Below are 25976 nucleotides of genomic sequence, written 5' to 3'. Positions count from 1 at the left end.
TCAATTCCCCCTTTCCTCACTATCCATACCCTCCCGCTGCAAAAGGGTGACTGTCCAAAGTCTCTAACCTGCATTCTTGTTATTTTTGCCTTAAAACCTTCTCAGGGCCCCACTCCTGAACGCCCCCATTTCCTCTGACTATCTCTGTTTCTCTTCTGCAAGCAAACAAGTCTAGTCACCCACCCATCCTTGTTCTAAAAGAGCTGTCACCCTTTGAGCCAACATCCTCTTTCTCTGCCTTCCTTCACCACACCCGTGTTTTCAAATGAGTATCTCGGAAAACTTTTAAGAATAACTCTCCTATTGGTTTTAAACTCTTCTAAATTCAACCTAGTATTAGTGTGGTGTTTATTATTTTGGTTAATTTTTTAGTAACTGTGCTAATTTCCCTTTGCGGCCATAAGCTAGTTGTAATAAAATTTACTTCTGATTTTTCTCTGCTCTCTGTGTTAACCCTTCGGGTGCTAGGCTCTTGTGTGCTTCCAGGTCTCAACATGAAAAGATCCCTAGATTTGAGTGTCAGATTGCATGTGAGAATTGCAGACTTGTGTACAAACTGCATACGGTATTTACTCAAATCTAATGCGCCATCGAATCTAATGCGCACCTTAATTTTCGCAACATAATTTGGCCCAAAAGATGTGTGCATTAGATTTCAGTAAATATGGTCCTTCATAACAGGTCATTAAATGATAGTCTCCCAGTACAGGCTCATAGGAAGGAAGGAAGGAAAGAAGGAAGGAAGGAAGGAAGGAAGGAAGGAAGGAAGGAAGGAAGGAAGGAAGGAAGGTATATTGTAGTGACTTTCAGCTTAGAAGTACAATGTATTTGAAGGACAGTATTCAAGGACAGGGATGATTGAACCCATTAATTTCATTAAAATCCTTTCAGGCAAAATGCTTTCACCAAGGCCCTCTTAACATCCTTATTCCTCAGACTGTAGATCATAGGGTTTAGCATAGGAGTAACAATCCCATACAACATGGAAACAATTCTGTCCTGTTTGGGCGAATAGCTGGAGGTGGGGCGAACATAGGTGGCAATGGTGGTCCCATAAAACAGGAAAACTACAGTCAGGTGGGAACCACAGGTAGAAAAGGCTTTGCGCCTTCCCTCAGCAGAGCGCATGCGCAGGATAGTAGAGATGATATAGACATAAGAGATCAGAGTGACCAGGAAAGCACCACCTCCTAAAATGCCAGCCACAAGCAGGAGAACCAGTTCTGGGAGGTAGGTAGAGGAGCAAGAGGCAGCCATTAGCGGTGGGATATCACAGTAATATTGGTTAATTTTATAGGGCTCACAGAAGGATAATGTAAAGGTCAATGAGGTATGAATCATGGAATTGATGAAGCCGGTTAGCCAGGTCCCTGCAGTCAGTTGAACACACAGCCTTTTCGTCATGATATTTGTGTAGTGCAAGGGACTGCAGATAGCCACGTAGCGGTCATACGCCATCACTGAGAGCAAGAAGATTTCGGTGCCCACAGCATAAATCAGAAAGAAGAGTTGTAATACACAGCCAACAAATGATATTGTCTTGTCCTCCGACATAAAGATCTGGAGCATCTTTGGCACTGTCACTGTAGGGCAAAGGATATCCAGGAAAGATAGGCTGCTGATGAAGAAGTACATGGGAGTCTGGAGGTGACTATCTGTTGCTATTGCTGTGAGAATTGCCCCATTTCCTGCCAGAGTGATCAAGTAGGTCAGCAGAATTACCACAAAGAGGACTATTCGCACTTCTGGGAGATCAGAGAGTTCAGTCAAGTCAAAGTCTTTTGCTGCTGTGGTGTTGTCTTTCTGCATTGTCCTCCTAATCAAACTGGTCAGCTAGAATGTCTAAAATACGAAGAAAACAAAGCAAATTTTTTATAAGTACAAATGTTGGTTGAAGGACAATATACAATTGTTTAAGCATCTGACTTTTAATCATAGATGGCCTGATCCTGTTTGTTTCTGATGAATATCTCTCCCGCACATGTGGCCAAAACCTGTATATAGATTCCTTTGGTCAATAGAAAAAGCTTTGAAACCACTTTGAGATTAAGAATAAAGAAAATCTCATAAAATATAAAACTGAACACAGAATGGAAGAGCATGAGAGACAGCACTATAATCTCTTTTCAAAACTATTCAGGTCTTAACCACAATATTACTGTCAGAAGTTACCATGGAAAGAGTCATTTTCTTGTACCTACTTGGAGAGGGAGGCAGGCATAGTGGCCAACTCCAAAGCATTGCTGGAATTCCCCTGGCAAGGTGGAGAGGAGTGTTTTTCTCCCAGTTTCCCTCTCCTTTCCCAGTTTTTTTTTAAAGGAATTTTTGATTAATTGACTGACTGATTGGATTGGATTGGCTTTCTATCCAGCCTCTCCTCCAAGAAGCTCAAGGTGACATACATAGTTTTTCTTCTCCCCATCTTCTCCTCACAATCCTGTGAGGTAGATTAGGTTAAGAGACAGTGACTGGCCCAACACCACCCAACCAGTGGTGGAGCTTCATGCTCTGGCACCAGGGAGCAGAGAGCATGCAGGGACGGGGCTGACGCGCATCCCGGGGACGTGGCATGCATCCTGGGGGCGTGGCGCGCCACCTGCAGGGGCATAGCACGCGTCCTGGGGGCAGTGCGCTCCCCACCCCCATGAGGCATGCCAACATCAGGGCTGCGTACCCTCCCCCACCCCTGCTACATTCTAGGGGCTTGTCAAGGGAATGAGAGGGCTCTGGATCCAGTGGTTGCAAAACCTCCCCTTACCATCCCCAGCACAACCCTGGAACACTGGAGGCAGGGCAAAAAGCAGCAACAACAGATCTTAACACTGATGCTGCAGGAAAACCTCCCTCATCAGATCTCCCTCTCCTATGGCGGACCTCTGTCTCCACCCATAGAAAGGAAGATCTGAAGAATCTTATGGCCTCAGGTCAGGCACCCCAAAGACCCCAGGATTACAGTTGTAATAAAAACGCCCTACCCCTCAAAATTATACTGCATATACTGCAATGCACACATTGCATTAATCCTGGATTAAATAATCCTGTTCAAAATATGAAGGAGTACCAGAATGATGGATGGTAGTTAAACAGTAAAGCCTAGGAAACATTATATGTACATGTTAAAAGAAGGAAATTAAAAACTTATCAAAGCAAGAAAATGTGCTTACTGGCATATAACAACATTACTCTCCAAGTTTATATTATCACTTAATAACAGGCATTTGTACGGCAAGACATTTATCTGCCAAACAGTTTAATAAGAGTAAATGGATTTTAAACTTACCTAATGACAATATATTGCAAAGATGCTATGATTTTTTCCCAAAACAATCACTAAACCTAAGGTATACATTTCCACATAGAAACTCAACTAAGATTATGACTTCCGATCTCTTATATTTAGTTCACTGAATGAATATAATATGCCCATAACTGAAAAACAGCACTATAGACCTAAAGTGTTTTGACTGCCTAAGATTGGAGACCCAGTAAACTGCATCCACGAGCCATGCTTGCTTTCCTTGTGAACTGTAGAACCACAGCAACAAACAAGAAAGTGAAGAATTTATGTGGAGTCAAGAAAAATGTTGTCACACAGCAATCTGAAGCAATGCCTAAGAAGCATTGCCTCTGTCATGAGTCAGAAGGACAACATCTTCCCCCCACTCCGCCTTTGCCACAGAGGTGGAGCGGGGGGGGGGGGAGAGATGGCATAAACTCTATCATGGGACACGGGTCTCGGAGGAATCCTGCAGTTGCTGACTTGAAATCTCAGTTGTGCAAAAGCTCATTGGGCAAAATCCTGTTTGCCAACACACAAGAAAGAAAACTTGAGAAAAACATTACCACAGGTAAACAGATTATATTGATTAAATATACCAAAGTAGAGGATCTGCAAACCAAGCTAGTTCAATCAGACTAAGCAAATCAAATACACACAGCTGGGCAGGTGAATTGTAATATATGGGGGGGGGGGATTCTATTCCTCCCAGCTCCTGGGCATATTCAGAGTCACTTGCTGTGGCCATACAGAAATGTTTGGAAAGAATCCTCCCTCTCTGCTGCAAACATCTTGATGTTCAGACATAGTTCAGATTATGACCCTGTCAGTAGGACCCCAACCCCCCGAAGGACACCCCAAGGTATAACCTGTGAAAAATGACTGAAGAGTGCCCTCAACCCAATAATGTCTTAGATATTAAAGCAAGCATGCCTTAATTCCTCTCACCTGCCCATACCAAATGCCACAGGAGGTGATCAGCTCCCACTTGTTCATTTCCAGGGAAACACACAAGAGCTCAAACTGATCCTCCAGGAACATGTTCTGACCTGAAAGATGAACCCCATCACCCTTAAATAACTTCCATGAGATTATCAGGGACTGGGCAGAGGAGGAGGATGTCGGCATGCAGAGGGTCGCAAGGCCAGCTAGCTAGCGCCAGCTGGGTCGTCTCCTTCCAGCCGTCCCACTGCGAAGACCCATCGGCCTCTGGCTGACGTAAATCAGCGACCCAGGCTTCAAAGCCAGGGCACACTATATCAGCAGAGCAAACTGCGCGCACAGAATAGGCGTGAGGCTTGTGGAAGCATACTACAACTATGGATTTATTTATTTATTTATTTTTAACATAATTTTTATTGAATTTTCCATATTTCATTTCATAATACATATCCAGAGCTTACATTATTACTCAAAAAGAGCAGCTACCTCCTTCCCTCCCTCTTTTCTGACTTTCCTATACCTTTAACATACTTATCATATTTCCATAATCACTTCTTTACCTTATAGAATCATTTAAAAATCACACTCTCATTTGTAAATTAGCTCTTTCTTTCCTCATTACCAAATGCTTCATGTTAAGACTACAAACGTCTTCAGGTGTTTACAGTTTTCTTTCAAATAATATATAAATTTGCTCCAATCCTTTTGAAATCTCTCATCGGGTCGGTTCCTGATTTTCCCCGTCAACTTCGCCAACTCCACAAATTCTACCATTTTTATCTGCCAGTCATCTATGGTGGGGAGTTCTTGCTATTTCCATCTCTGGGCCAGGAGGATTCTTGCTGCCATTGTGGCATACATCAATAAGTTTACATCTTTTTGTGGATTTCCTCATCAATTAACCCTAATAAGAATACTTCTGGTTCTTTACTGAAATTATATTTCAATACCTTTTTTAATTCATTATAGATAATGTCCCAGAAGGTTTTAACTTTAGGGCAAGTCTACCACATATGTAGGAAGTTTCCTTCCTTCTCCCTACATTTCCAACATGATTTATCCTGACCTCTATACATTTTGGCAAGTTTACTTGGTGTGATGTACCAACGATACATCATCTTCATTAAATTTTCTTTAAGTACCACACACACCGTGAATTTGATTTTTTTATTCCACATTACCTCCCACCTCTCAAAATCAATGTTATGCCCCAGATCCTGTGCCCATCTTATCATGACGCTCTTCACCTCCTCGTCCTTTGTATTCCATTCTAATAATACCTTATACATTTTTGATATCATTTTCTTTTTGCTACTCAACAGTTATGTCTCTATTTTTGATTGAATATTATTAAATCCATTACTTTTGTGGTCTTTCCTGAAGATATCTTGTAGTTGGTGGTACTGTAACCAATTGGTTAATTTCCCTCTTAACTCTTCAAATGTTTTTAACTTTAATTTGCCATCTACTTCCGCAACTAAATCTCTATATGTCGCCCATTCCTTTCCCATTTTTTTCTTTTTTACTGCAAATGCCTCCAATGGTGAGATCCACCACGGAGTTTTGCGTTCTAACAAATTTTTGTGTCTTATTCATACCTCATACAAAGATTTCCTAATAATATGGTCAGAAACCCTCTATGTACTTTTACCTTTTCGTACCACAAATAGGCATGCCACCCGACTCTATTATCAAATCCCTCTAGATCTAATATCTCCTCATTATCCAATGCCATCCATTCCCGCAACCAACAAAAACAAGATTCCTTTTCCTTGTTAGGCCGAACTGCTGTTATTAAGATGAATGTTTTGCCGAGAATGTTGTTTTTGTTTCAAACATTGCAGATTGTGGATAAAATGGATTGTTTCAAGAGGTGGCAGAAAGACATATCTAGATTTGTCTGGCAGGGCAAAAAGCCCAGAATAAAATTCAAGATACTAACTGATGCAAAAGAAAGAGGGGGGTTTGCCCTGCCGGACTTAAAATTGTATTATGAATCAGCGGCTTTTTGCTGGCTGAAAAACTGGCTGCTTCTTGAAAACACAGACATTTTGGATTTGGAAGGGTTCAATAACAGGTTTGGCTGGCATGCATATATATGGTATGACAAGGTTAAAATTCACCAAGGTTTTAAAAACCATATTGTCAGGAAAGCACTATATAATGTTTGGATTCGGTATAAAGATTTGTTGGAAAACAAAACCCCTAGGTGGTTGTCACCAATGGAAGCTAAGGAAGTGAAAAAACTTAATATGGAATCTAAATGGCCAAAATATTGCGAAATTATAGAACATGAGGAGGGAAAAGTGAAATTGCAGAGCTATGAGAAACTGAAGTCAAAAGTAAGAGACTGGCTACATTATTACCAGATAAATGAAGTTTTCAAACAGGACAGGAAAATTGGTTTCCAGGTGGAGAGATCAAAACTAGAAACAGAACTGTTAGAACCCAATACTAAGAATTTGTCAAGAATGTATAACTTGCTGTTGAAATGGAATACACAGGATGAGACGGTTAAATCAGCTATGATTAAATGGGCACAAGACATTGGTCATGACATCATGTTTGCTGACTGGGAACAGTTATGGACTACCAGTATAAAGTTCACGGCATGTAATGCCTTAAGAGAGAACATTATGAAAATGATTTATAGGTGGTACATGACCCCAGTCAAGCTTGCAAAAATTTATCATACGCCCAATAATAAATGCTGGAAATGTAAGGAAACTGAAGGTACTTTCTACCACCTTTGGTGGACGTGCCCAAGGATCAAGGCCTTCTGGGAAATGATCTATAATGAAATTAAGAAGGTACTTAAGTGTACCTTTCATAAGAAACCAGAGGCCTTTCTCCTGGGCATGGTAGGCCAATTGGTGTCAAGGAAAGATAGGACGTTTTTTATGTATGCTACAACAGCAGCAAGAGTTCTTCTAGCAAAGTATTGGAAGACACAAGAACTACCCACGCTGGAAGAGTGGCAGACGAAAGTGATTGATTATATGGGACTGGCTGAGATGACTGGCAGAATCCGAGACCAAGGGAAAGAGACGGTGGAAGAAGATTGGAAGAAATTTAAAGTTTATCTTAAGAACTGTTGTAAAATTAATGAGTGCTAAAATGTCATGGGTAATGTAAAACAGAATTGCAGTGATAAATAATTGGGTAAGAGGAAAAAGATTAGAAACTGAATTACAAGTACTGAAATTAGGGGTTGCTGGAAAAGTTTAAAACAGGGATGCAGAAAAGGGAGGTATGGGGAAGTCGTGGAAACAAGGTTCAAGAAAGAGAGGTAAAGAAATTATACGTGTTTACATGTTTGTCTGTTTATGTGTCGTCAATTGTTAGTTGTATTGTGTTTTAATATATGTTATAAAATCAATAAAAATTTATTACAAAACAAAAACAAAACAAAAAACAAGATTCCTTGTAATAAATTTTTAAATCTGGTTGGGAGAATCCGCCTTTCTTTAACATCTGTCAAAATTTTGTACTTAATCCTAGGCCTCTTCCCCAGCCAGATAAATTTAGAAATTCATTTTCGCCAGATATCAAATTGCTTCGTTCCACATATAATGGGAATGCTCTGGAATAAAAATAACAGTTTCGGGAGCACATTCATTTTAATAGCGGCGATTCTACCCATCAACGATAGTTTCATTCTGGTCCAAATTTCTAGGTCTTGCTTAATCTCGTTCCATACCTTTTCACAATTAGCTTTGTATAAATTGATGTTTTTAGTAGTAAGCCACACACCCAAATATTTTACTTTTTTGCTGTTATTAAACCTGTCTTCTATTTCTTTACTATCCATATTTTTTGTTAATAGTTTCATTTTAGTCTTATTAGGTTTGAATCCTGCAAGTTGACCGTATTCTTCTATCTTTTCCATTGCTTCAATTGCACTGTTTGTTGGTTGTTCCAGCGTCAACACTACGTCATCTGCAAAGGCTTTATATTTATACTCTTTGGAGCCAATTTCAATACCCTTTATTCCTTTTGTTTCATCCATTTTTTTCAACAAAACTTCTAAAGTTGTTATGAATAATAGTGGCGATAACGGACACCCCTGCCTCGTCCCCTTCATTATCTCAATTATTTCCCTAAGAGTATTATTAATTACAAGTTCAGAATAGATAGATTTAATTCCATTTATAAATTTCGTTCCCATATCCATGATTTCTAAATTCCTTTTCATGAAGTGCCAAGTCACATTATCGAATGCCTTCTCGGCGTCCAGGAACATTAACACCGCTTGCTTATCTCTTCTGGCATCCAAGAGTTCGATTATGTCAATGATGTTTCTAACATTATCTTTCAGTTGACGGCCAGGCACAAAGCTGATTTGATTTTTCCCAATCTCTCCTAATATTTGTTTATTTATTGTTTATTTATTTTATAGCTAAAATACTAGCAAATAATTTATGGTTGGCCATGACTGGACCTAATTTTCAGGGGTCCCTTTACCTTTAATTTATAGTCATTGTTTAGGAGAGATATTGGCCTATAATTTTTAACTTGAGTCGGATCTGTGTCTGGTTTAGGAAGCAAGATGATATGAGCTTCTCTCCAGGTCTCCGGAACTTTATTCCCTTCTAAAATACTATTCATTACTTCCACTAAAGGTGCAGACAATTGTTCCAAGCCGTTCTTATAATACTTGGCTGTCAGGCCATCTGGGCCTGGTGCCTTACCAATTGCTGCTTGTTTTATTGCCATTTTTATTTCTTCTATTGTTATATTTGTGTTGAGTTGAGTTTTTTCCTCATTTGATATTTCCTTCAGTCTATTCTGTTCCAAATATTCTTCAACTTTCCCTTCATCTTCTTTTTCTTTTTTGAATAGTTCTTTATAGTACCTCTGAAAGCTTTTTCTAATTTCATCTGGATTTTCGATTTAATCATAAATCAGGACAAAGAAACATGTCGTCTCTCTCTTTGTCTTCACAGAGAGACAGAGAAAAGCAAAAGCTATACACACAACGGAAGTTCCCAGCAGACTGTGTTAGTATGTAAACAGATATGTGACATGCAACAGTTCCATGTCTGCTCCTTAAGGCGGAATGGAAATCTCAACAGAGGAATGGTGAAGACCACCTTCCCATCCTGACCCTTCTAGGAAGGAGGAGGAAGAAGACATTATATATTTACAACAGGGATTTGAGGGAGGTCACAGCTCAGAGGCAGATGAAGGGGAAAGCTGGGAAATAATGGGAGAGCCAGAGCAGCAGCTGGCTGACAAGTTGTCATTAGAAAACATTCCAGAACCCGGCAAGCCTTAAAAGTAGGAGAGCACAGAGCTCAAAAACAAAGGACACTTAGCAGCACCCGTAGAGGAGGTGATGATAATGATGATGAATAAGGAATGGGAGAAACGGGGAGTGGAGGCTCACTCGGGACAATGCCTTTATCCAAAAGGCTGGGTTCTATAGCCTCCCAGTGTAAAATTTGAAATAAAAAAGTTCTGTAAGAAACTTTTCCTTGTCTTTATACTTTCCTGGGCAGCCAGACGGGAGCCGCTGACAGCATCCTGACAGCTATCTTCATTTGCCTCCTACCCAGAAGCCTCCTGGGATGGCGGTCTCCACCACTCCTCCTCATCTGGCCAGTCCCTGGCAGTCAACTATGCTCTGGCAGGGGTGCCAACTTGAATAAAATATTGTGGGGGCCGAGGTAAAACCCACCCCACAAAACTGATCAAATGACACAGTGCACACACACCATTTGAATGGGAATGCCCATCAACTTTGTGGGGGTCTGGCCCCCTCAAATATTTTTTTATGGGGGCCAAAGCCCCCACTGCCCCTAGGAGTTGACACTTATGTGTTCTGGTAACCATTAGGCTAGATTACTGCAAGGTGTTATATATGAGGCTGCCTCAGAAGACAGTTCTGAAACTTCAGCTCGTGCAGTGTTCAGTGGCCAGAGGCCAGGTTGCTCACCGGGACAATATGGTTTGAGCATATAACACCAATCCTGTCCTGATTGCACTGGCTGCTAATGGGCTCAAATCAAAGTGCTGGTTTTGACCTATACAGCCTTAAATGGCTCAGGACTGTAATACCTCAAGGACTGCCTCTCCCCATATGAACCAATCCGGACCTGAGATCATCATCTGAGGTCCTTCTTTGTGTGCCTCCTCCACAAGATGTCTGGAGGGTGGCAACTGAGAATGGGCCTTTTCTGTGGTGGCTCCCATTTGTGGAATACTTTCCCCAAGGAGGCTCACCTGAGCCCTCACTACATATTGTTAGGTGCCAGGTGAAAACATTCCTCTTCTCCCAAACCTTTGGCTAATTAGACAATTAAGCCTATTAAACTGTGAGAGGTATTGTTTAGTTTGTTATTGTGCTATGTATTATTGTATTTTTATACTGTAAACCACAATGTGATTCACAGATGAAGGAAAGTATAGAAATTTAATTAATAAATAATAAATAAATGCATTTGGTTAAGCCTGCCCAGCCCCACTCCCTTTTATTTTTAAGGGGAAAGGGTTATATGAACCATTCCAATAGACATTCCATTGCTGGCTTGCTAGCAGTGGCATTGCAAGGGGGAACCCAAGCCCTTTGCCCTTTGTGTTGGGCATTGCATCTCCAACGCCTTTGCCTCCCTTTTAAAATTATTCTGTGTACCTTTTATTACATTACATTGTATATTATATTGTTATGTTATGTTATGTTAATTATTTACATTGCTTACAGGGCAGCTGGGCACATTGCAAAGTGCCTTACAATTGAGCCACTCATCATCTTAATTTGCCCAGAGGCATAGGTAAAGGTACCCCCTGCCCGTACGGGCCAGTCGTGTCCGACTCTAGGGTTGTGCGCCCATCTCACTTAAGAGGCCGGGGGCCAGCGCTGTCCGGAGACACTTCCGGGTCACGTGGCCAGCGTGACAAAGCTGCTCTGGCGAGCCAGCACCAGCGCAGCACACGGAAACGCCGTTTACCTTCCCGCTATAAAGTGGTACCTATTTATCTACTTGCACTTAAGGGTGCTTTCGAACTGCTAGGTGGGCAGGAGCTGGGACCGAAAAATGGGAGCTCACCCCGCCGTGGGGATTCGAACCGCTGACCATGCGATTGGCAAGCCCTAGGCACTGAGGTTTTACCCACAGCGCCACCCGCGTCCCTTGTCCAGAGGCATACATACACCTAAATTAGCATAAGCAAAACTTACATCATGTGATAATCTCTAATGAAAAATGGAACATGCTTTTTTTGTGGGGGATCTTTTAAAACAGTTTTGGCCCAATTAAACAGCAGGGTGGCCACACACCCCGGCCATCCTGATTGTCAGCCAGGGGGTGTGACACAACCGGGAGTCCCAGTGATGTGGGCAGCATCCCCCCGCCCACAGCCAGGTCACCGGGAGGCCCACAGGCCTCCCACATTGCTGCCCCCCAGGGAAGGGGAGCAGACTTTGAAACTTACATAGGTGGCATCTTTCCCCCTTGCAAATATCCCACATGATACCAGGGGCAACATCAACGTGCTGGAGGGGAGTTTACATACATATATGGTGGTTTTTGGTATTCAAAGAATTGAGTTTAATATACAAAGCGGGCCTGCAAACTTCCCCTTCAGCTTACTTTACTAAGAATAAAGGACATGTCTATTCCACCAATTGTTCATAAAGTACTTTTAACGTTCCTCCTCGTGGCAGCATGTATGAAAATACCCATGTGATGGCACACTACCTTGGGCTTGAACACTGAACCATAGTACTCCAGAGCATGGACAAGAGCCCTGGCTGAGAAGACATAACAGATTCATGTGACCAAAGGGAATTCTAACCCCCATCAGTTCTATAAAGTGTGGCAGCCATTTTTGGATTACATGCATCAAGAAGATTGTGCTTATAAACCTCTAGAGAACTCATGGCAATATTGGGGGGGGGACTATAAGAATTTGATTTGATATTTTTAAGAAAAGCGATTGATTTGTTGGGAGTTGAGTTGTTTTCTGTGTGGTGTGAAAAATGAAAATTAAATTTAAAAAAATAATTTAATGCATAGAGGGACCACCCTGGTGAGAATATGAACTAGCCCATTTTATCTGGTGTGATTAGCTTACAGGGACAGAACCATGCTGTGGGAAAGTAGGGGCCAGATCTGAGCAAGATAAGGAGGGGGGTCGTGGGTCATTTTTGTCACGATGCACAGGCATGCCAAGGTGTCATGTCCAAACCAGCATTCGTTCCAGAGAACCTGCATCTGCCTTTCTCTAATTTAAAGTAACGTCTTTGAAACAGAGTTGAATTTTAACAAGGCACTGAGGAGCCAATTTGCCAGAACTTTCAGACTTCTCGCATAAGTTACATAATGGCAGGCTGGCAAGCGATAACTTTTTAATCATGCCCTCGAGGGCTTATTAGTATAGCTGGGAGTTGACACGGTTACCAGAGATATGAGTCAATTACCTTAAACTGATCACCTCAAATCCAGAGGCAGAAGCACTCAAAGGGGAAAACCCCTGGAGATTTCGTTTTTGTTTTCTTGCCAGAGTTGGGACCATTAGGCTGAAGCAGTGCACACAATCTCCATGGTGCATGTCTTCGTTCCCAAGAAAGGAGCAAGAATTGCCTACAGAAAATTCCCTAGGAGAGATTGGTAAGGGGAAGAAAAACTACTTGTATGATCTCCAACTCTGAGACTACACAGAACATTAATCATGCACTTCTGTTCTATTATACATGACAGAGTAAATCACCTCTGAGTATGAGTACCATTCTTGTTAGCCACACGCCCCCATCTTCACAGTCTGGGCCTGCCATTTGTCCTATCCCCTGCTGACCCCACAGGGAGAAAACACAGAACATAGAGTTTAAACTGAGAGTTGCTTATAGAAAGCAGCTATATGCAAATCAAAACATGGTGTATTTGCTAGAACACAGCAGAACTTATGGGAAAGGGACATTAATTCATCCTACTCTAAGCTGAAACTTCAGCCATGAGTTCCTCAGACTCAGAACAAAGCCCACCCCAATGGCAAACATTTCCCCATTCCTGTAGGAAAGGCATTCTCCATCCACAGGAAATTTGAGTTGCAGCAAGGCCACCCTACCATTAGGCAGATTGAGGTAGGCCATATTCACACCATATATTTAAAAGAGTATGCTATCACTTTAAAGAGTCATAATAATAATAATAATTTATTATTTATTCCCTAGCCACTCTGGGCGGCTTCCAACAGAATATTAAAATACAATAGTCTATTAAACACTAAAAGCTTCCTTCAGATGTCTTCTAAAAGTCAGGTACAGTTATACCTCGATTTGAATGTGCTTCAGGTTGAGCGCTTTCGGGTTGCGCTTCGTGGCAACTCGGAAGTAATGGAGCGCGTTACTTCTGGGTTTTGACCGCTCGCGCATGAGCAGACACTCAAAATGACGTCACGCGCTTGCGCAGAAGCAGCGAAACGCAACCCACGCACATGCAGACGCACATCTTACTTTCCATTCAAGATGCAAACGGGGCTCCAGAACAGATTCCGTTCGTATCCTGAGGTACCACAGTAGTTGTTTTTCTCTTTGACATCTGGTGGGAGGGCGTGCCACTACCGAGAAGGCCCTCTGCCTAGTTCCCTGTAACTTGGCTTCTCACAGCGAGGGAACTGCCAGAAGGCCCTCGGCACTCGACCTCAGTGTTTGGGCAGAATGATGGGAGTGGAGACGCACCTTCAGGTATATTGGATTGAGGCCGTTGGGGGCTTTAAAGGTCAGCACCAACGCTTTGAATTGTGCTCGGAAATGTACTGGGAGCAAATGTAGGTCTTTCAAGACTGGTGTTATGTGGTCTCAGCGGCCACTCCCAGTCACCAGTCTAGCTGCCGCATTCTGGATTAGTTGTAGTTTCCGGGTCACCTTCAAAGGTAGCCCCACATAGAGCACATTGCAGTAGTCCAAGCAAGACTACTTGGCTTCCCCCAAATAATCCTGGGAACTGTAGTTTGTTATGGGTGCTGAGAGATGCTAAGAGAACCCTATTCCCCTTAAAGAGCTACAATTTCCAGAGCTACCTGTGAAGAGGGATTGATAAACCACGCTGGGAATTGTAGCTTGGGGGGGTAGGGGGTCTCCGAATGAGGCTCACCAAGCTTAACGAACTACAGCTCACAAAATCATTTAAGGGAAGCCTTGATATCATAGTACATTAAATGTATGATGTGAATGTGGCTGTAGTCACCTCAGATCGCTAATATTGGGCAGGGGAAAGGAGTTGTGGCAAAGTGTTGGAGGGTGAAGCTTGTGGGTCTGCCCTGCCTTGAACAAGCCTGCTGCCCTCTGGTAAACAGAAAATGCATTCCCATTGCCAGGATGGCCCATCCAGTTTCACTGCCTGAAAAAAGATCTCACGAGAGCTCTATGAGATCCCACGAGCAGGGGCGGAGGAAGGGGGGTGCAGTGGGTGCAGGCCGCCCTGGGTGTCACCACTGAGGGGGGTGACAAAATGCTGGGCATCACTCACTGCAGGGCCTGCAGTGCACCCAAGCCACGCGTCTCTCCCGGGAGAGACGCGGCAGCTTGGGCGTGCACAGGCTCCGCGCTGCCCAAACGGTCTGCCCGCTGCCTCCCCCCCAGCTGTAGGGTGGCTGAGGCAGGCAGACTCCAGAGGCCTCACAGTGTGCCCCGCCCCTATGGACGGCTCGCCCCACCCCTGGGCGCGCCGCCCCAGGTGCCCAAGCGGCTTTCTCCACCACTGCCCACGAGATCTCGACGGAAGCTGCATCCACCACAGCCGCAACAGCCGCACAACCGCAGCAGTGACAGGTGTGGGTCTATGGAGACACAGCTTCCTGGGATTCCAGACCCTCCAAGTGTCCCTATTTTTCAGGGACAATCCTGGATTTACATAATCCATCCTGGTTTCTGATTTGAATGTCCTACTTTTCCATAGGATGTCCCTATTTTCATCAGAGAAATGTTGGAGTGTGTGGAGTTAAGCGACTCCTGAGCCAAGGAGATAAGTAACTATACAACCTTTAGAAGACACCTGAAGGCAGCCCAGTTTTATTATGTTTTTTTTATATGTTGGAAGCCACCCAGAGTGCCTGGGGCAACCCAGTCAGATGAGTGGGGTATAAATTATTATTATTGTTGTTGTTGTTGTTGTTATTTCCTTTTTAGCACCATTGGAGGTGTCTTCATGTTTTATAGGCCCATGCTTTAAGCCAAGGTTGGCGGTAGTAGTGGACTGTGGCCTTCTTGATGTTGTTGGGACTCCCAACTCCCATCAGCCTCAGCCAGCATGGCCAATGGTCAGGGATTGATGGGAGCTTGTAGCCCAGCAACATTTGGAGGGCCTTACATACCCCACCCCTGGCTTAGATCATCCTCCTTTGGAGTTGCCTGGCTCAAGTTCCTAAGGCTCTATGCTGTTTCTCAAGTCTCCATCATTATACAGTGGTACCTCGGGTTACAGACACTTCAGGTTACAGACTCCAGGTTACAGGCTTCAGGTTACAGACTCCACTAACCCAGAAATAGTACCTCAGGTTAAGAACTTTGCTTCAGGATGAGAACAGAAATCGTGCGGCGGCAGCATGGCGGCAGTGGGAGGCGCCATTAGCTAAAGTGGTGCCTCAGGTTAAGAACAGTTTCAGTTAAGAACGGACCTCCAGGACGAATTAAGTTCTTAACCTGAGGTACCACTGTACAAGGTGCTTTACAGTGCAACATAAGCAACAGAGACATGTCCCTGACCCAAATTTTGTAAGAAGGAAAGGGAGAAGAGGAGTGGAACGCCTAGAGGAAAGAGGGTCAAAAATAATAGGAGACAAATATGTGTAAATGCAGCTGCACCTATTTAGCTCAGGTAAAGAGTGAAACCGAAAGGGCATCACAGAACAAAAAGGCTTTGAAAAAAGAAGCTTGGAGGAACAACTATTGTATATACTAGCTTAGAGTTCAGAAACAATAGCTTGAATCTCCTATATTGTGAATAACATTGCACAGACGGCCTATAGATAGATCTTTAGTGACATCTAGCGGCTAGTTTAAAAAAATGTATTCATTCAGTCTTTTCAAACCAAAGGAATGGGAAGTTTTTCAATTCTAGGCCCGTTTAGATTTTAAAGGATCAAGTACCAGGTAAAGAAACTATGTGGAGGTTATACACGACGGTATTCTGCTTCTCTATCCATTACTGATAAAGGGTGCAGTCCCCCACATTACTGTTGAGGACTGCTGACAATCCACATGCTGCTGTGCTTGCCACTCAACCATACCCTAGTCATGAGTTAGGCTTCCTCTTGCCTTCAGACTTTTTGTTAAGTATCTTTCCGTAAGAGCAACCCCTCAAATTGATAATCCCGTCATCCCACACACACAACTGATGCAATAATTTTAGATTAGATGGCACAGCTTCTGTTGGCTTCTGGCTCTTTATTAGCTGAACTGCCAATGGTTATGCATTTTTCAGGGCCATATCTCCATATGCAAAAGGTGGAGACACATAGAAAGTTGGTGGTGCATGCAGATTGCTGCACGTCATTAACTGGAGCTATTACTGATGCTGCCCATTCGCACTGTGGTTGCATACTACCATTATCAGCTTATGAAAAAAGGTTTGCATCTTTGACAAGTCACCACTTTTTAAGATCAAATTTTATTTTTTTAATTTGTTTGTTTGTTTGTTTGTTTGTTTGTTATACTTCTCTACTGCCCTTCATCATAAGATCTCAGGGTGGCTCACAAGATAAAATACAAGGTAAAAACGTTATTGGCTGAGAACCAAGTTTTGAAATAATAAAAAAAAACAGACTCATCAGAATGGTATGCAGAACAAGCTGGTGCCTCTGTGGTGTATCTTCCAATAGCAGGTTGTATGAAATAGTGTTCCAGGTTCTGCAACAACATAATCTTCGAGATCTTTTAATGGCAATTGTCCCTTTTAATTGCCCTCTGCTGCTCCTACTTGGTTTGTTTTGGTTTCCAGACTCAACCTCTGTTTATCCATAACTGGGGGGCGGGGAGGACCTGGTATAAGACAGAGATCTCAATAATAAGGCTTTTAATGCAAGATAAATAATGCATTTCACATCATTTTGAATTGGTCGTATTAAACAAACAAACCAGATACTTGTGGATGAAACTGGCAGCAGATGTCAAAAGTATTTGAAATATTAATTAGTGAGTTATTGATTTGAAACATATGAGATGATTTGAGAAGCTGGAGAAAATGAGAGCCATACTGGACAGTTGGTACAAGATTGACTTTTGGAGTGTCTTCAAATAGCAGGAATGGACAAGTTGACAGATTTGGTTTATAAGACAAATGGTATCCTCTGTAATACAAAATTTGCTGAGAGGTGGTCATGTTTTATAAATTATTGCATTACAAATATGGGAGGCATAAGGCATGAAATAAATTTATTTTCGTAAATAATGTTTGATGTAAGTGTGAACTGCATGGCTTATAAATAAGAGGGAGGCTTTTTAAAGTTTGCTTAAGTTTTCCTCTTTCCCTCAAACTTCTCTCTCTGTTTCACATCAATGTATTATATTGATTTTCAAAAGTGCACAACAAATAGTAAAGAATAACAAAGTCGCAAATGCAGGCCTCTCATTGTTTTCCGTGTTGAATAAAGTACATAAAGGAGATACACAAGCAGCGGGCAGGTTAGCAAAGAAGTCTCTCCAAAAGCAAGAATACAGAGCAGGTGGCTTTTGAGCACCAGAAGAAGAGTTAGTGTCTGCAAGGAAGGGAAATGAAACAGTTTCAACTGTATCAGGTTTGGCATTGCCTTTGGCCAGCCTTAAATTATGAGTAAGCTTTATAAGAGCAATGTGTTATACATAGGGCTGCCTCTGAAGACGGTTCGGAAACATCAGCTAGGGCAGAATTCAGCAGCCAGGTTGCTCACTGGAGCAAGACGGTTTGAGCATATTGCACTGATCTTGGTCCAACTGCACTGGCTACCAATTAGTTTCTTGGCCCAGTTCAAAGTGCTGGTTTTGACCTATAAAGCCTTAAATGGCTCAGGACCACAATACCTCAAGGACCACCTCTCTCCATATGAACCTACCCACAGAGGCTCCCCATCTGTGGAATGCTCCCCCCAGGGAAGTTCGCCTGCCGCCTTCATTGCACACCTTTAGGTGCCAGCAGGGCCAGATTTAGGTCTGATGAGGTCCTAAGCTACTGAAGGTAATGGGGCCCTTTATATGTCCAGCTATCCTTTGTCAACAACAAATTGTCGTTGTTTTTTGTGTTGAATATATGCTATATGGTAATTTATGGACCTAATAGGTATTTAAAGCCATTTGCACGTAACAAAATATGTATTTTATCAAAGTATTTGTTGAACTGAAATACAATTAAGAAGAAGGATATTAATTCTCAAATACTATTAAGAAGTATATTAATAGTGAAATAATTATTAAGTTCTAACTGTATTATTTTATTTTATTTTTTATTTATTTATTATTTTATTTGTGTGTTTTTTTGGTTATATTTTGGAAATGTACATCCAGGGTTTTTTTTCCCTTTAAATCTTTTTGGGGCGCCCAAGAGAGTGGTGCCCTAAGCTATAGCCTGTTGAGCTTATACAGAAATCCAGCACTGGCAAAACATTCATTTTTAACCAGGCCTTTGGTTGGTCTGTTTGACATCTTATACCCTTTTAAAATGTGGCTCTTTTCTGGGGGAGGGGGGTTATTGGGGGTATGTTTTTATTCTCATTATATATGTTGTGATCTTTTCTGTGAACCGCCCTGAGACCTCCGGGTATAGTATAAGAATTCAATACATGAAATAAATAAATAAATAAATAAATAAGCTTCTCCATCAGAGCTGAACAGCAGAGACAACTATTACCAGTCAGCGAAAGGAAAAGTCAAAAGCCTCCTGCCACAGTCATTCTAGCAGCAACCAAATGGAAGACACTGAGAGCTGTGTGAAGTAGCTTAGGACCAGTAAAGAGAGACAGCAGGGCTAAGGAGGGAGACTTGGGGACTGGTGATTTTAGAAATACAGTTAAATACAATATCCTAGAGTTGGGCCACATAAGCGAGTAAGATCCCTGGCAGAGCAGCCTCTCCAGCAATTTGAGGATAGAGATGAGGTCCTATAGCTCAACTTCACTGGAGTAAGATGCCAGCAATGGATAACCTTCAGTGCAGCTTCCTGTCCTGATGCTAAACTAACCTCAAATGGTGCCAATGTTCTTCCTCAAAGGCCTATGGAAGTTGGTGGTGGAATGCCACTTCTTAGCAAAGCTGTGGACTTGAAAGCCCTGAATGAAGCCAGTGGTTCTTTGGATCAGTCAGGGAAGTCAACAGCTTGGCAGGAGTTTTTGGCTTCTCGTTTACAGACAAGTCACAGAGACATGGGATCCCGGCACCTTCCCACTTCAGAAAATGGCTGTACCACTCAGGCTGGGAGAACCACAGATGATCCAGATGAGGGTGTTGGGGGAGGCAAAGGAAACAAGTGAACCCGGCTTCACCTCCACACCTGTAGCATAGAAAGCAAAAGGAAATTCCCCAGATGCTGAAGGAATTGGTGAGATGGAAGAATGAAAGGTAGCGCTGGTGTCCTCTAGGATTCCATTGAGAGCCAAGAGACATTTGTACTGTGACTAATAATTTGCAATAATTGGTGAAGCTGACAAGCCTTGCAATATAGTGTGAGATTCAGAACACCCATTCCTCCCTCTTTTGCTGTCTTATAAAGTAAGGTTCGGTTAAACCCTTTCCCATTTCTCTCACAGAGAAGACTACTGCCACTACTGTAATAAGGTAAGGGGAAGCAAAGCATAACTGGAAGGATCTAGAACAGATAGAGCAATCTCAGTAGGAACAACATCTTGATGGCCAAAATGTGCCTTAGCCAAGAGAGCAAAAGAGTCTGCCAAGAGGACCATAGTTCTACCACTTAACACATGCCAGGTCTTTAGTCTCCAGGACTCCTAAATATTTCTTTTTAAAGCCTCCCAGAGGGTGAGGTTGGCCTCTGTTGCTAAGGAAACCTGGTCATGCTAATTGATGTTGAGGCATGTAAGTTGTCGTTTGGTATAATTGACCTCTAAACCTTCAACTTTTAAAATTTACGTAGTTCCTCTTTCAAAGGTGCAATTCCTCCAACAGGGTCTGATAAACTTCCCTCTTCTTTTGTCTCATTTTTCTTTAGATTCTGAAGGCAAGGAACTCTTCTTCTTATTTTTGTACAGTGCCTGGTGCAAATTAAGGAATTAGAGGTGGTGATTATGGTGGTATATTGATTCCTTTCTTTTGACAGGAAACTACTTTCACTTCAGAAATCCACCACTACCATTTTAATATCTTATCAGTCTTGCAATGGGGGGTGGGGAGAGAACCAACATCTGGCTTTGCAGAGTGAGGGGTGCCACTATAAACTGCTGCACTGCTGGTATATATAGTAAGTTATAATGAGCTGATTAGGAATTACTCAGTTGCCATCTTGAAGTGAAGAAATACATTTTGTTTTCAAACAAGGTTTGCCTAACTTGAATCCAAGCTCCCTTTTAGGTTGGAGAATGAAGAACAACATGCACCTTGCAGATTGTGAGTCTGCTCAATAGAAGTTGCATTACAGACCTGAGCTTTCAGAATCAAGGTATATATCATAAGATACTTGGGGGACTGGGAGATGATTCCAGATTAACATTCAAACAACAGAACATTTGCAACAAGAATTGGAAACCAGGGTGTTCCTTCATTTTAGAGTCTACACCCCATAAACTAGCTATTCTGGGACAATGGAGTCTTCTGTCTGTTCATGGGAAAGACAAGCCCTGATCTTCACGCCAGAGCAGAACAAGCTTCTAAAGACTGTTCTTCGCTAATGAAGCCCTTTATCACTGATCCTGTTGCAGAGTGAAAGGTGAGCCTGCTCACTTCATTTTCAGCGTATGTTATTTGAACTGCTGTAGTGCCATGACTAAAAAACTTGGTTCACATGTTACACTGAACAAAGGTAGAAGCTGACTTCACACACGAACAAGTATTTGTGTAAAACTTTGTTGATTTGTAGAAGAAGAGTTTGGATTTGATATCCCACTTTATCACTACCCAAAGGAGTCTTAAAGTGGCTAACATTCTCCTTTCCCTTCCTCCCCCACAACAAACACTCTGTGTGGTGAGTGGGGCTGAGAGACTTCAAAGAAGTGTGACTAGCCCAAGGTCACCCAGCAGCTGCATGTGGAGGAGCGGAGACGCAAACCCGGTTCACCAGATTACGAGTCTACCGCTCTTAACCATTACACCACACTGGCTATTATAACTTATTATATTATATAACTTATTACATATTATTATATAACTTATTATATAACTTATTATAACATTATTATGTATAACTCAGCTATTCTGTACACAGGTACACAGGCTGTACACTTGTTGAGAATTACACCTCAACTGTTGTGTATATGGGTACTACACAGACTGCACGGTCATTAAATGTGAGATGTAAACATCCCTTATGAAACCAAGTTATGAATCAGGAAGTCCCCAGTTCAAATCTCAACCTTCCTATGAAGTCACTAGGTGCAAACTACTGTCTGTCAACTGCAGTCCTCCACATCTGCAATATGAGAGATAATTATACCAACTTACCTTATGCAGTTGTTGTAACGATTATAAATAGACAGTTGTCAGGATTGTAGATAGATGATACATGTGGAATGCTTTGAACACTTGCAAATGATTTATTTATTTATTTTTGTTGATTACATTTGTATACTGCCCTTCATCCAAAGATCTCAGGGTGGTTCATAGCATACAAATTCAAGATAAAAACACAAAATACATAATAAAAACGGTGGGGATGGGACCAAAAGCAACCCTCTGGACTTGCAGTCCCTCCTCAGCCACATCCCCTCATCCCAGGACACCTCCCTCATTGGCCCTGCTTTGCACCCTCCTTGAGTTGTTTTGCCTGGCTGGAATGTGCCCTCGAACTCTAATAATGCGTCTTGCTTGGATGGATGGATGGATGGATGGATGGATGGATGGAAAGAGGGGTCTGTGAGCATGTGTCTGCCCTGGCCACCACAGGCATGTGGTTCCTGGAAGGTTACGCAGAAGTGAATGTGGTCCTCAGACTGAAAATGATGCCCTGTCCCTGCAGTAGGACATTCATGTAGAACTTCATTTCTAAGTATGATTCACCAAGACGTATGTAGTACTAAGAACTGACTGATACAATTCCCCCCTTCGTTATTTAGCAGATTTCAGAATATGGAAGCAGCTGTAGAGGGAAACTGCACCGTGGTGACTGAGTTCATTCTCCTGGGATTCTCTGAAGGTCCGGAACTGCAGCTGCCCTTGTTTATGGTGTTCCTCGTGATCTACATCATCACCCTAATGGGGAATCTGGGGATGATCATGTTAATCAGGGTCAACACCCGGCTTCACACTCCCATGTATTTCTTTCTATGCAACTTGTCCGCTGTTGATATCTGTTACTCATCAGTCATCACGCCAAGGATGCTGATGAACCTTCTAGCACAAAGCAAATTGATTTCCTTCAATGCATGTTTTGCTCAGCTTTACTTTTTTGTGGCCTGGGTGTGCACTGAGTGTTTCTTGCTGGCCAACATGGCATATGACCGTTACATGGCCATCTGTAGCCCATTGCTATATTCCGCAGTTATGTCGCAGAGAGTCTGCATCCTGTTGGTTGCTGGCTCGTGCTTCATCGGCTTCACAAATGCCATGGTAACGGTATGTTTTTTAAGCAGGTTGCCATTCTGTGGCTCTAACATCATCAGGCACTTCTTCTGCGACACTCCTCCCCTATTAACGCTGTCCTCCGATAGCCATGTCACAGAAATGATCATTTCCTCCCTCGCTGGCTTCACTACCATTGGATCCTTGTTCATCATTGTCTTCTCTTACGTGTTCATTCTGGCTGCCATCCTGAAGATCCGATCAGCTCAAGGCAGACACAAGGCCTTCTCCACCTGCACCTCTCACCTTACAGCCGTCACGGTCTTCTACGGGACTCTGATATTCACATATCTGCGTCCCAATACAAGCTACTCATTGGGTCGGGACCAAGTGGCTTCCGTGTTCTACACAGTGGTGGTCCCAATGTTGAATCCTCTAATCTACAGCCTCAGGAACAAGGAAGTGAAGGAAGCTTTCAGGCAATCCGTGAGGATGAAAATGTTTTTGCAATGAGTGCAAAAACAATTTAGGGCAATTCCTTGAGGAGGCCAACAGAAATGAAACAATTCTGTGAAAGCTTCTGAGCATATGTACACATACCCCTCAAACGCTTTATCAGACAAGATGTTAAAAAACACACGCTTGCACACCTTTCTGTTGGCTTAGTAAAGGAATTTCCCTAATATGCACTTTGGAATTTTTGTTATGAGCCAACAACCTTTACTCGGGGGTTTAAAAGAATTTTGTAATTTAAATAGTAATAATCATGTAACAAAATAATCATAAAACAATAAATGGAACAACTCAAAAATCTTCCCTATGTGGGTTCCAGTCTGAATTTACATAGACCTTTTACACTGCTGTGGATGACAAAAGCTAATCTATGCATGGCAAAACATATATGTTACCTCCATTGAGTTGTCTTCACTGAAATAACTAAAACAACCTCAGCCACCCAATTCTATTCAATTATGGCTCAATTAAAGCAATAGCCTTTTCTTTTACTACAAGTATTACATTAGTTCAGCTAAAGCAACTGTGCTATCACCACCTATTAGTTTGATTTGAATGGTCACTAGGTTTACCTTGTGTGTGTTTGCATTTAAATGCCACAAAAACAAATTTCATGGTCTTTTGGTTCTTCTGTTTGCACATATGTGTGTACCAGTTAAGGGTAACATTTCATGCATCTGATGGTGCAGTAAAGTCATTACACAAAAGTTTCTGCCAAAATCAATCTCATAAGTGCCACGAGATCTTTGGTAGTTTTTCCTACAAAGGTGGCTCCTCTGTTGAGAAATGTAATGCAAGCATGCATGCATTCGTTCCATTTAAAGACCTTCCTTCATTGATAACAATACAGCAGGCATGTCCAACTCCCAAGAGACTGTGATCTACTCCCAGTAAAAAAAAAATGGCAGTGATCTACCCATTGGGGAGGATTGCACAGAGTTTTTTAACTTTTCCCCATAACTTTTTGTACATGATAAGGATCCCACAATCTACCAGGATCAGCCAGGGATCTACCGGTAGATTGCGATCTACTGGTTGCACATCCCTGCAAGACAGCATCTGCCTCGGAGCTGGACCTCAGTGTCCGGGCTGAACTATGGGGGTAGAGACGCTCCTTCAGGTATACAAAGGTATAACCTGAAACTGTTCTTAACCTGAACACTTTAGCTAATGGGGCCTCCTGCTGCCGCTGTGCCGCCACTGCACAATTTATGTTCTCATCCTGAAGCAAAGTTCTTAACCCGAGGTAATATTTCTGGGTTAGCGGAGTCTGTAACCTGAAGCGTATGTAACCTGAAGCGTATGTAACCTGAGGTACCACTGTACTGGGGTTGTGTTACTGCCCCCCAGGTGAATGTGATGGGAGGAGTGGATCTCTCACAGCTATGTCCACTTGAGTTATTGATACTTCACCAATAGGAACTCAATGGCTGGAGAGCAGAAGCTGCTGTCAGACTGAGAGTCAGTTTTGAGCCAAGGTCAGCCAATCAGCTTCATGGCTGAGTAGGGATTTGAACCACTAAGCTCTCAAACCGTTATATCATTCTGTCTCTTTTTATGTCGACTGCTTCCATTTGGGAGCAACCATGACTAAGGCTGCAAGTTGTACATTAGTGTACCAGAGCTATGCCTCACTGGAGGAGGAAGACCTTGATTCATACAGATTAAGGCATATTCTATATTTCTTGCAAATCCTCCCACCCATTTTACCTGTGGATGGGAAAGATGGGGAAAAAATGGGACTGATGCAATCACATCTAGCTTGATCCTGACTTCAGTACATCAGTAGAGCTCACATGAGGGTGTCTCAAAGGACCATCAAGTCCCAAAGAACCTGAGGCAATGTAGAAATACTCCTGCACTAGCTGATTCTAAGCCCTTTCAAAGCTGCCCTTGCAGTTTCCAACCTGGAAATATTGCAAGGTAATTTGAAACCGAAGCGCTTCCTGGAAAACTGGACTCTTAATTGTTAGCCAACAGAGGCTGTGTACCCATTTACTCTGCATCCAGTGTGTGTTCCCACCACTGGTTTGGGAAGCAGTATGCACACGACATTAGCCACTACTCATATCTATCCTGTGCCTGCACTTTGATGCATTTTTCCCTAAACCAGCTTCGGTCCAAATTGAGAAAAAGAATGACCTAGCTGCATTTTAAGCTCATAGTGTGTACATAACCTAAGACTAACCCTGTGCACGCTACCTTGGGAACAACGCCCTGCCCGAAAACAGGGTGAGCGTAAGTATGCATAGAACCAGGCTGTAAACCAGGGCTCTTTTTTTCAGCCGGAACTTTCCGGAACTCAGTTCCGGCACCTCTCAGGTGGGCACCATTGCCATTATAAGAAAACAAGGCACCTCCTTTTCTACAAAAATAGCACTGCTGTGAACTATTTTATTAAAAGACAGCAGAGCCCACATGCTTTGCAGCTTAGTCAGTCCTCTTCAGTTAATTGGTGAAATGTTTTTATTTTAAAAATGATGGAGAACAGAATAGAAAACCGTGGCCTGCTTAACTGAAATAGAAATCAGCATTATTATTTTTCATCCTGGCAATGTTCTCCTGAATAGTACCATTAGGAACTGAAATACCTCAATGTTTTCATTCTTC

At 42.5% G+C, this 25976-nt stretch overlaps 2 protein-coding genes across 3 annotated transcripts; one reads left to right on the top strand and one right to left on the bottom strand.

The window, feature by feature from the left end:
• Positions 1-794: 794 nt before the first annotated feature.
• Positions 795-25976, bottom strand: LOC310743247 (olfactory receptor 5V1-like). 2 transcript variants are annotated; one of them, XM_083573383.1, is made up of 2 exons: positions 25958-25976; positions 795-1842 (listed from the first exon to the last, which is right to left on the bottom strand). In XM_083573383.1, the coding sequence occupies exon 2, from the start codon at positions 1807-1809 to the stop codon at positions 877-879; it is 933 nt and encodes a 310-aa protein (XP_083429509.1). In that variant the 5' UTR covers positions 1810-1842; positions 25958-25976; the 3' UTR covers positions 795-876. The 2 variants fall into 2 exon arrangements, with proteins under 2 accessions (XP_083429509.1, XP_083429508.1); XM_083573382.1 differs by lacking the exon at positions 25958-25976 and adding an exon at positions 3281-3309.
• Positions 22422-23366, top strand: LOC310770288 (olfactory receptor 5J3-like; the record flags this gene model as incomplete). The annotated part of the gene is made up of 1 exon (XM_083630885.1): positions 22422-23366. The coding sequence occupies one exon, from the start codon at positions 22422-22424 to the stop codon at positions 23364-23366; it is 945 nt and encodes a 314-aa protein (XP_083487011.1).

This window comes from Podarcis filfolensis (assembly GCF_964270895.1).
Source record: "Podarcis filfolensis genome assembly, chromosome: 1".
NCBI lineage: Eukaryota > Metazoa > Chordata > Lepidosauria > Squamata > Lacertidae > Podarcis > Podarcis filfolensis.
The sequence above is the reverse complement of the archived record's forward strand: the minus strand, read 5'-3'. Positions and strand labels throughout refer to the sequence as shown.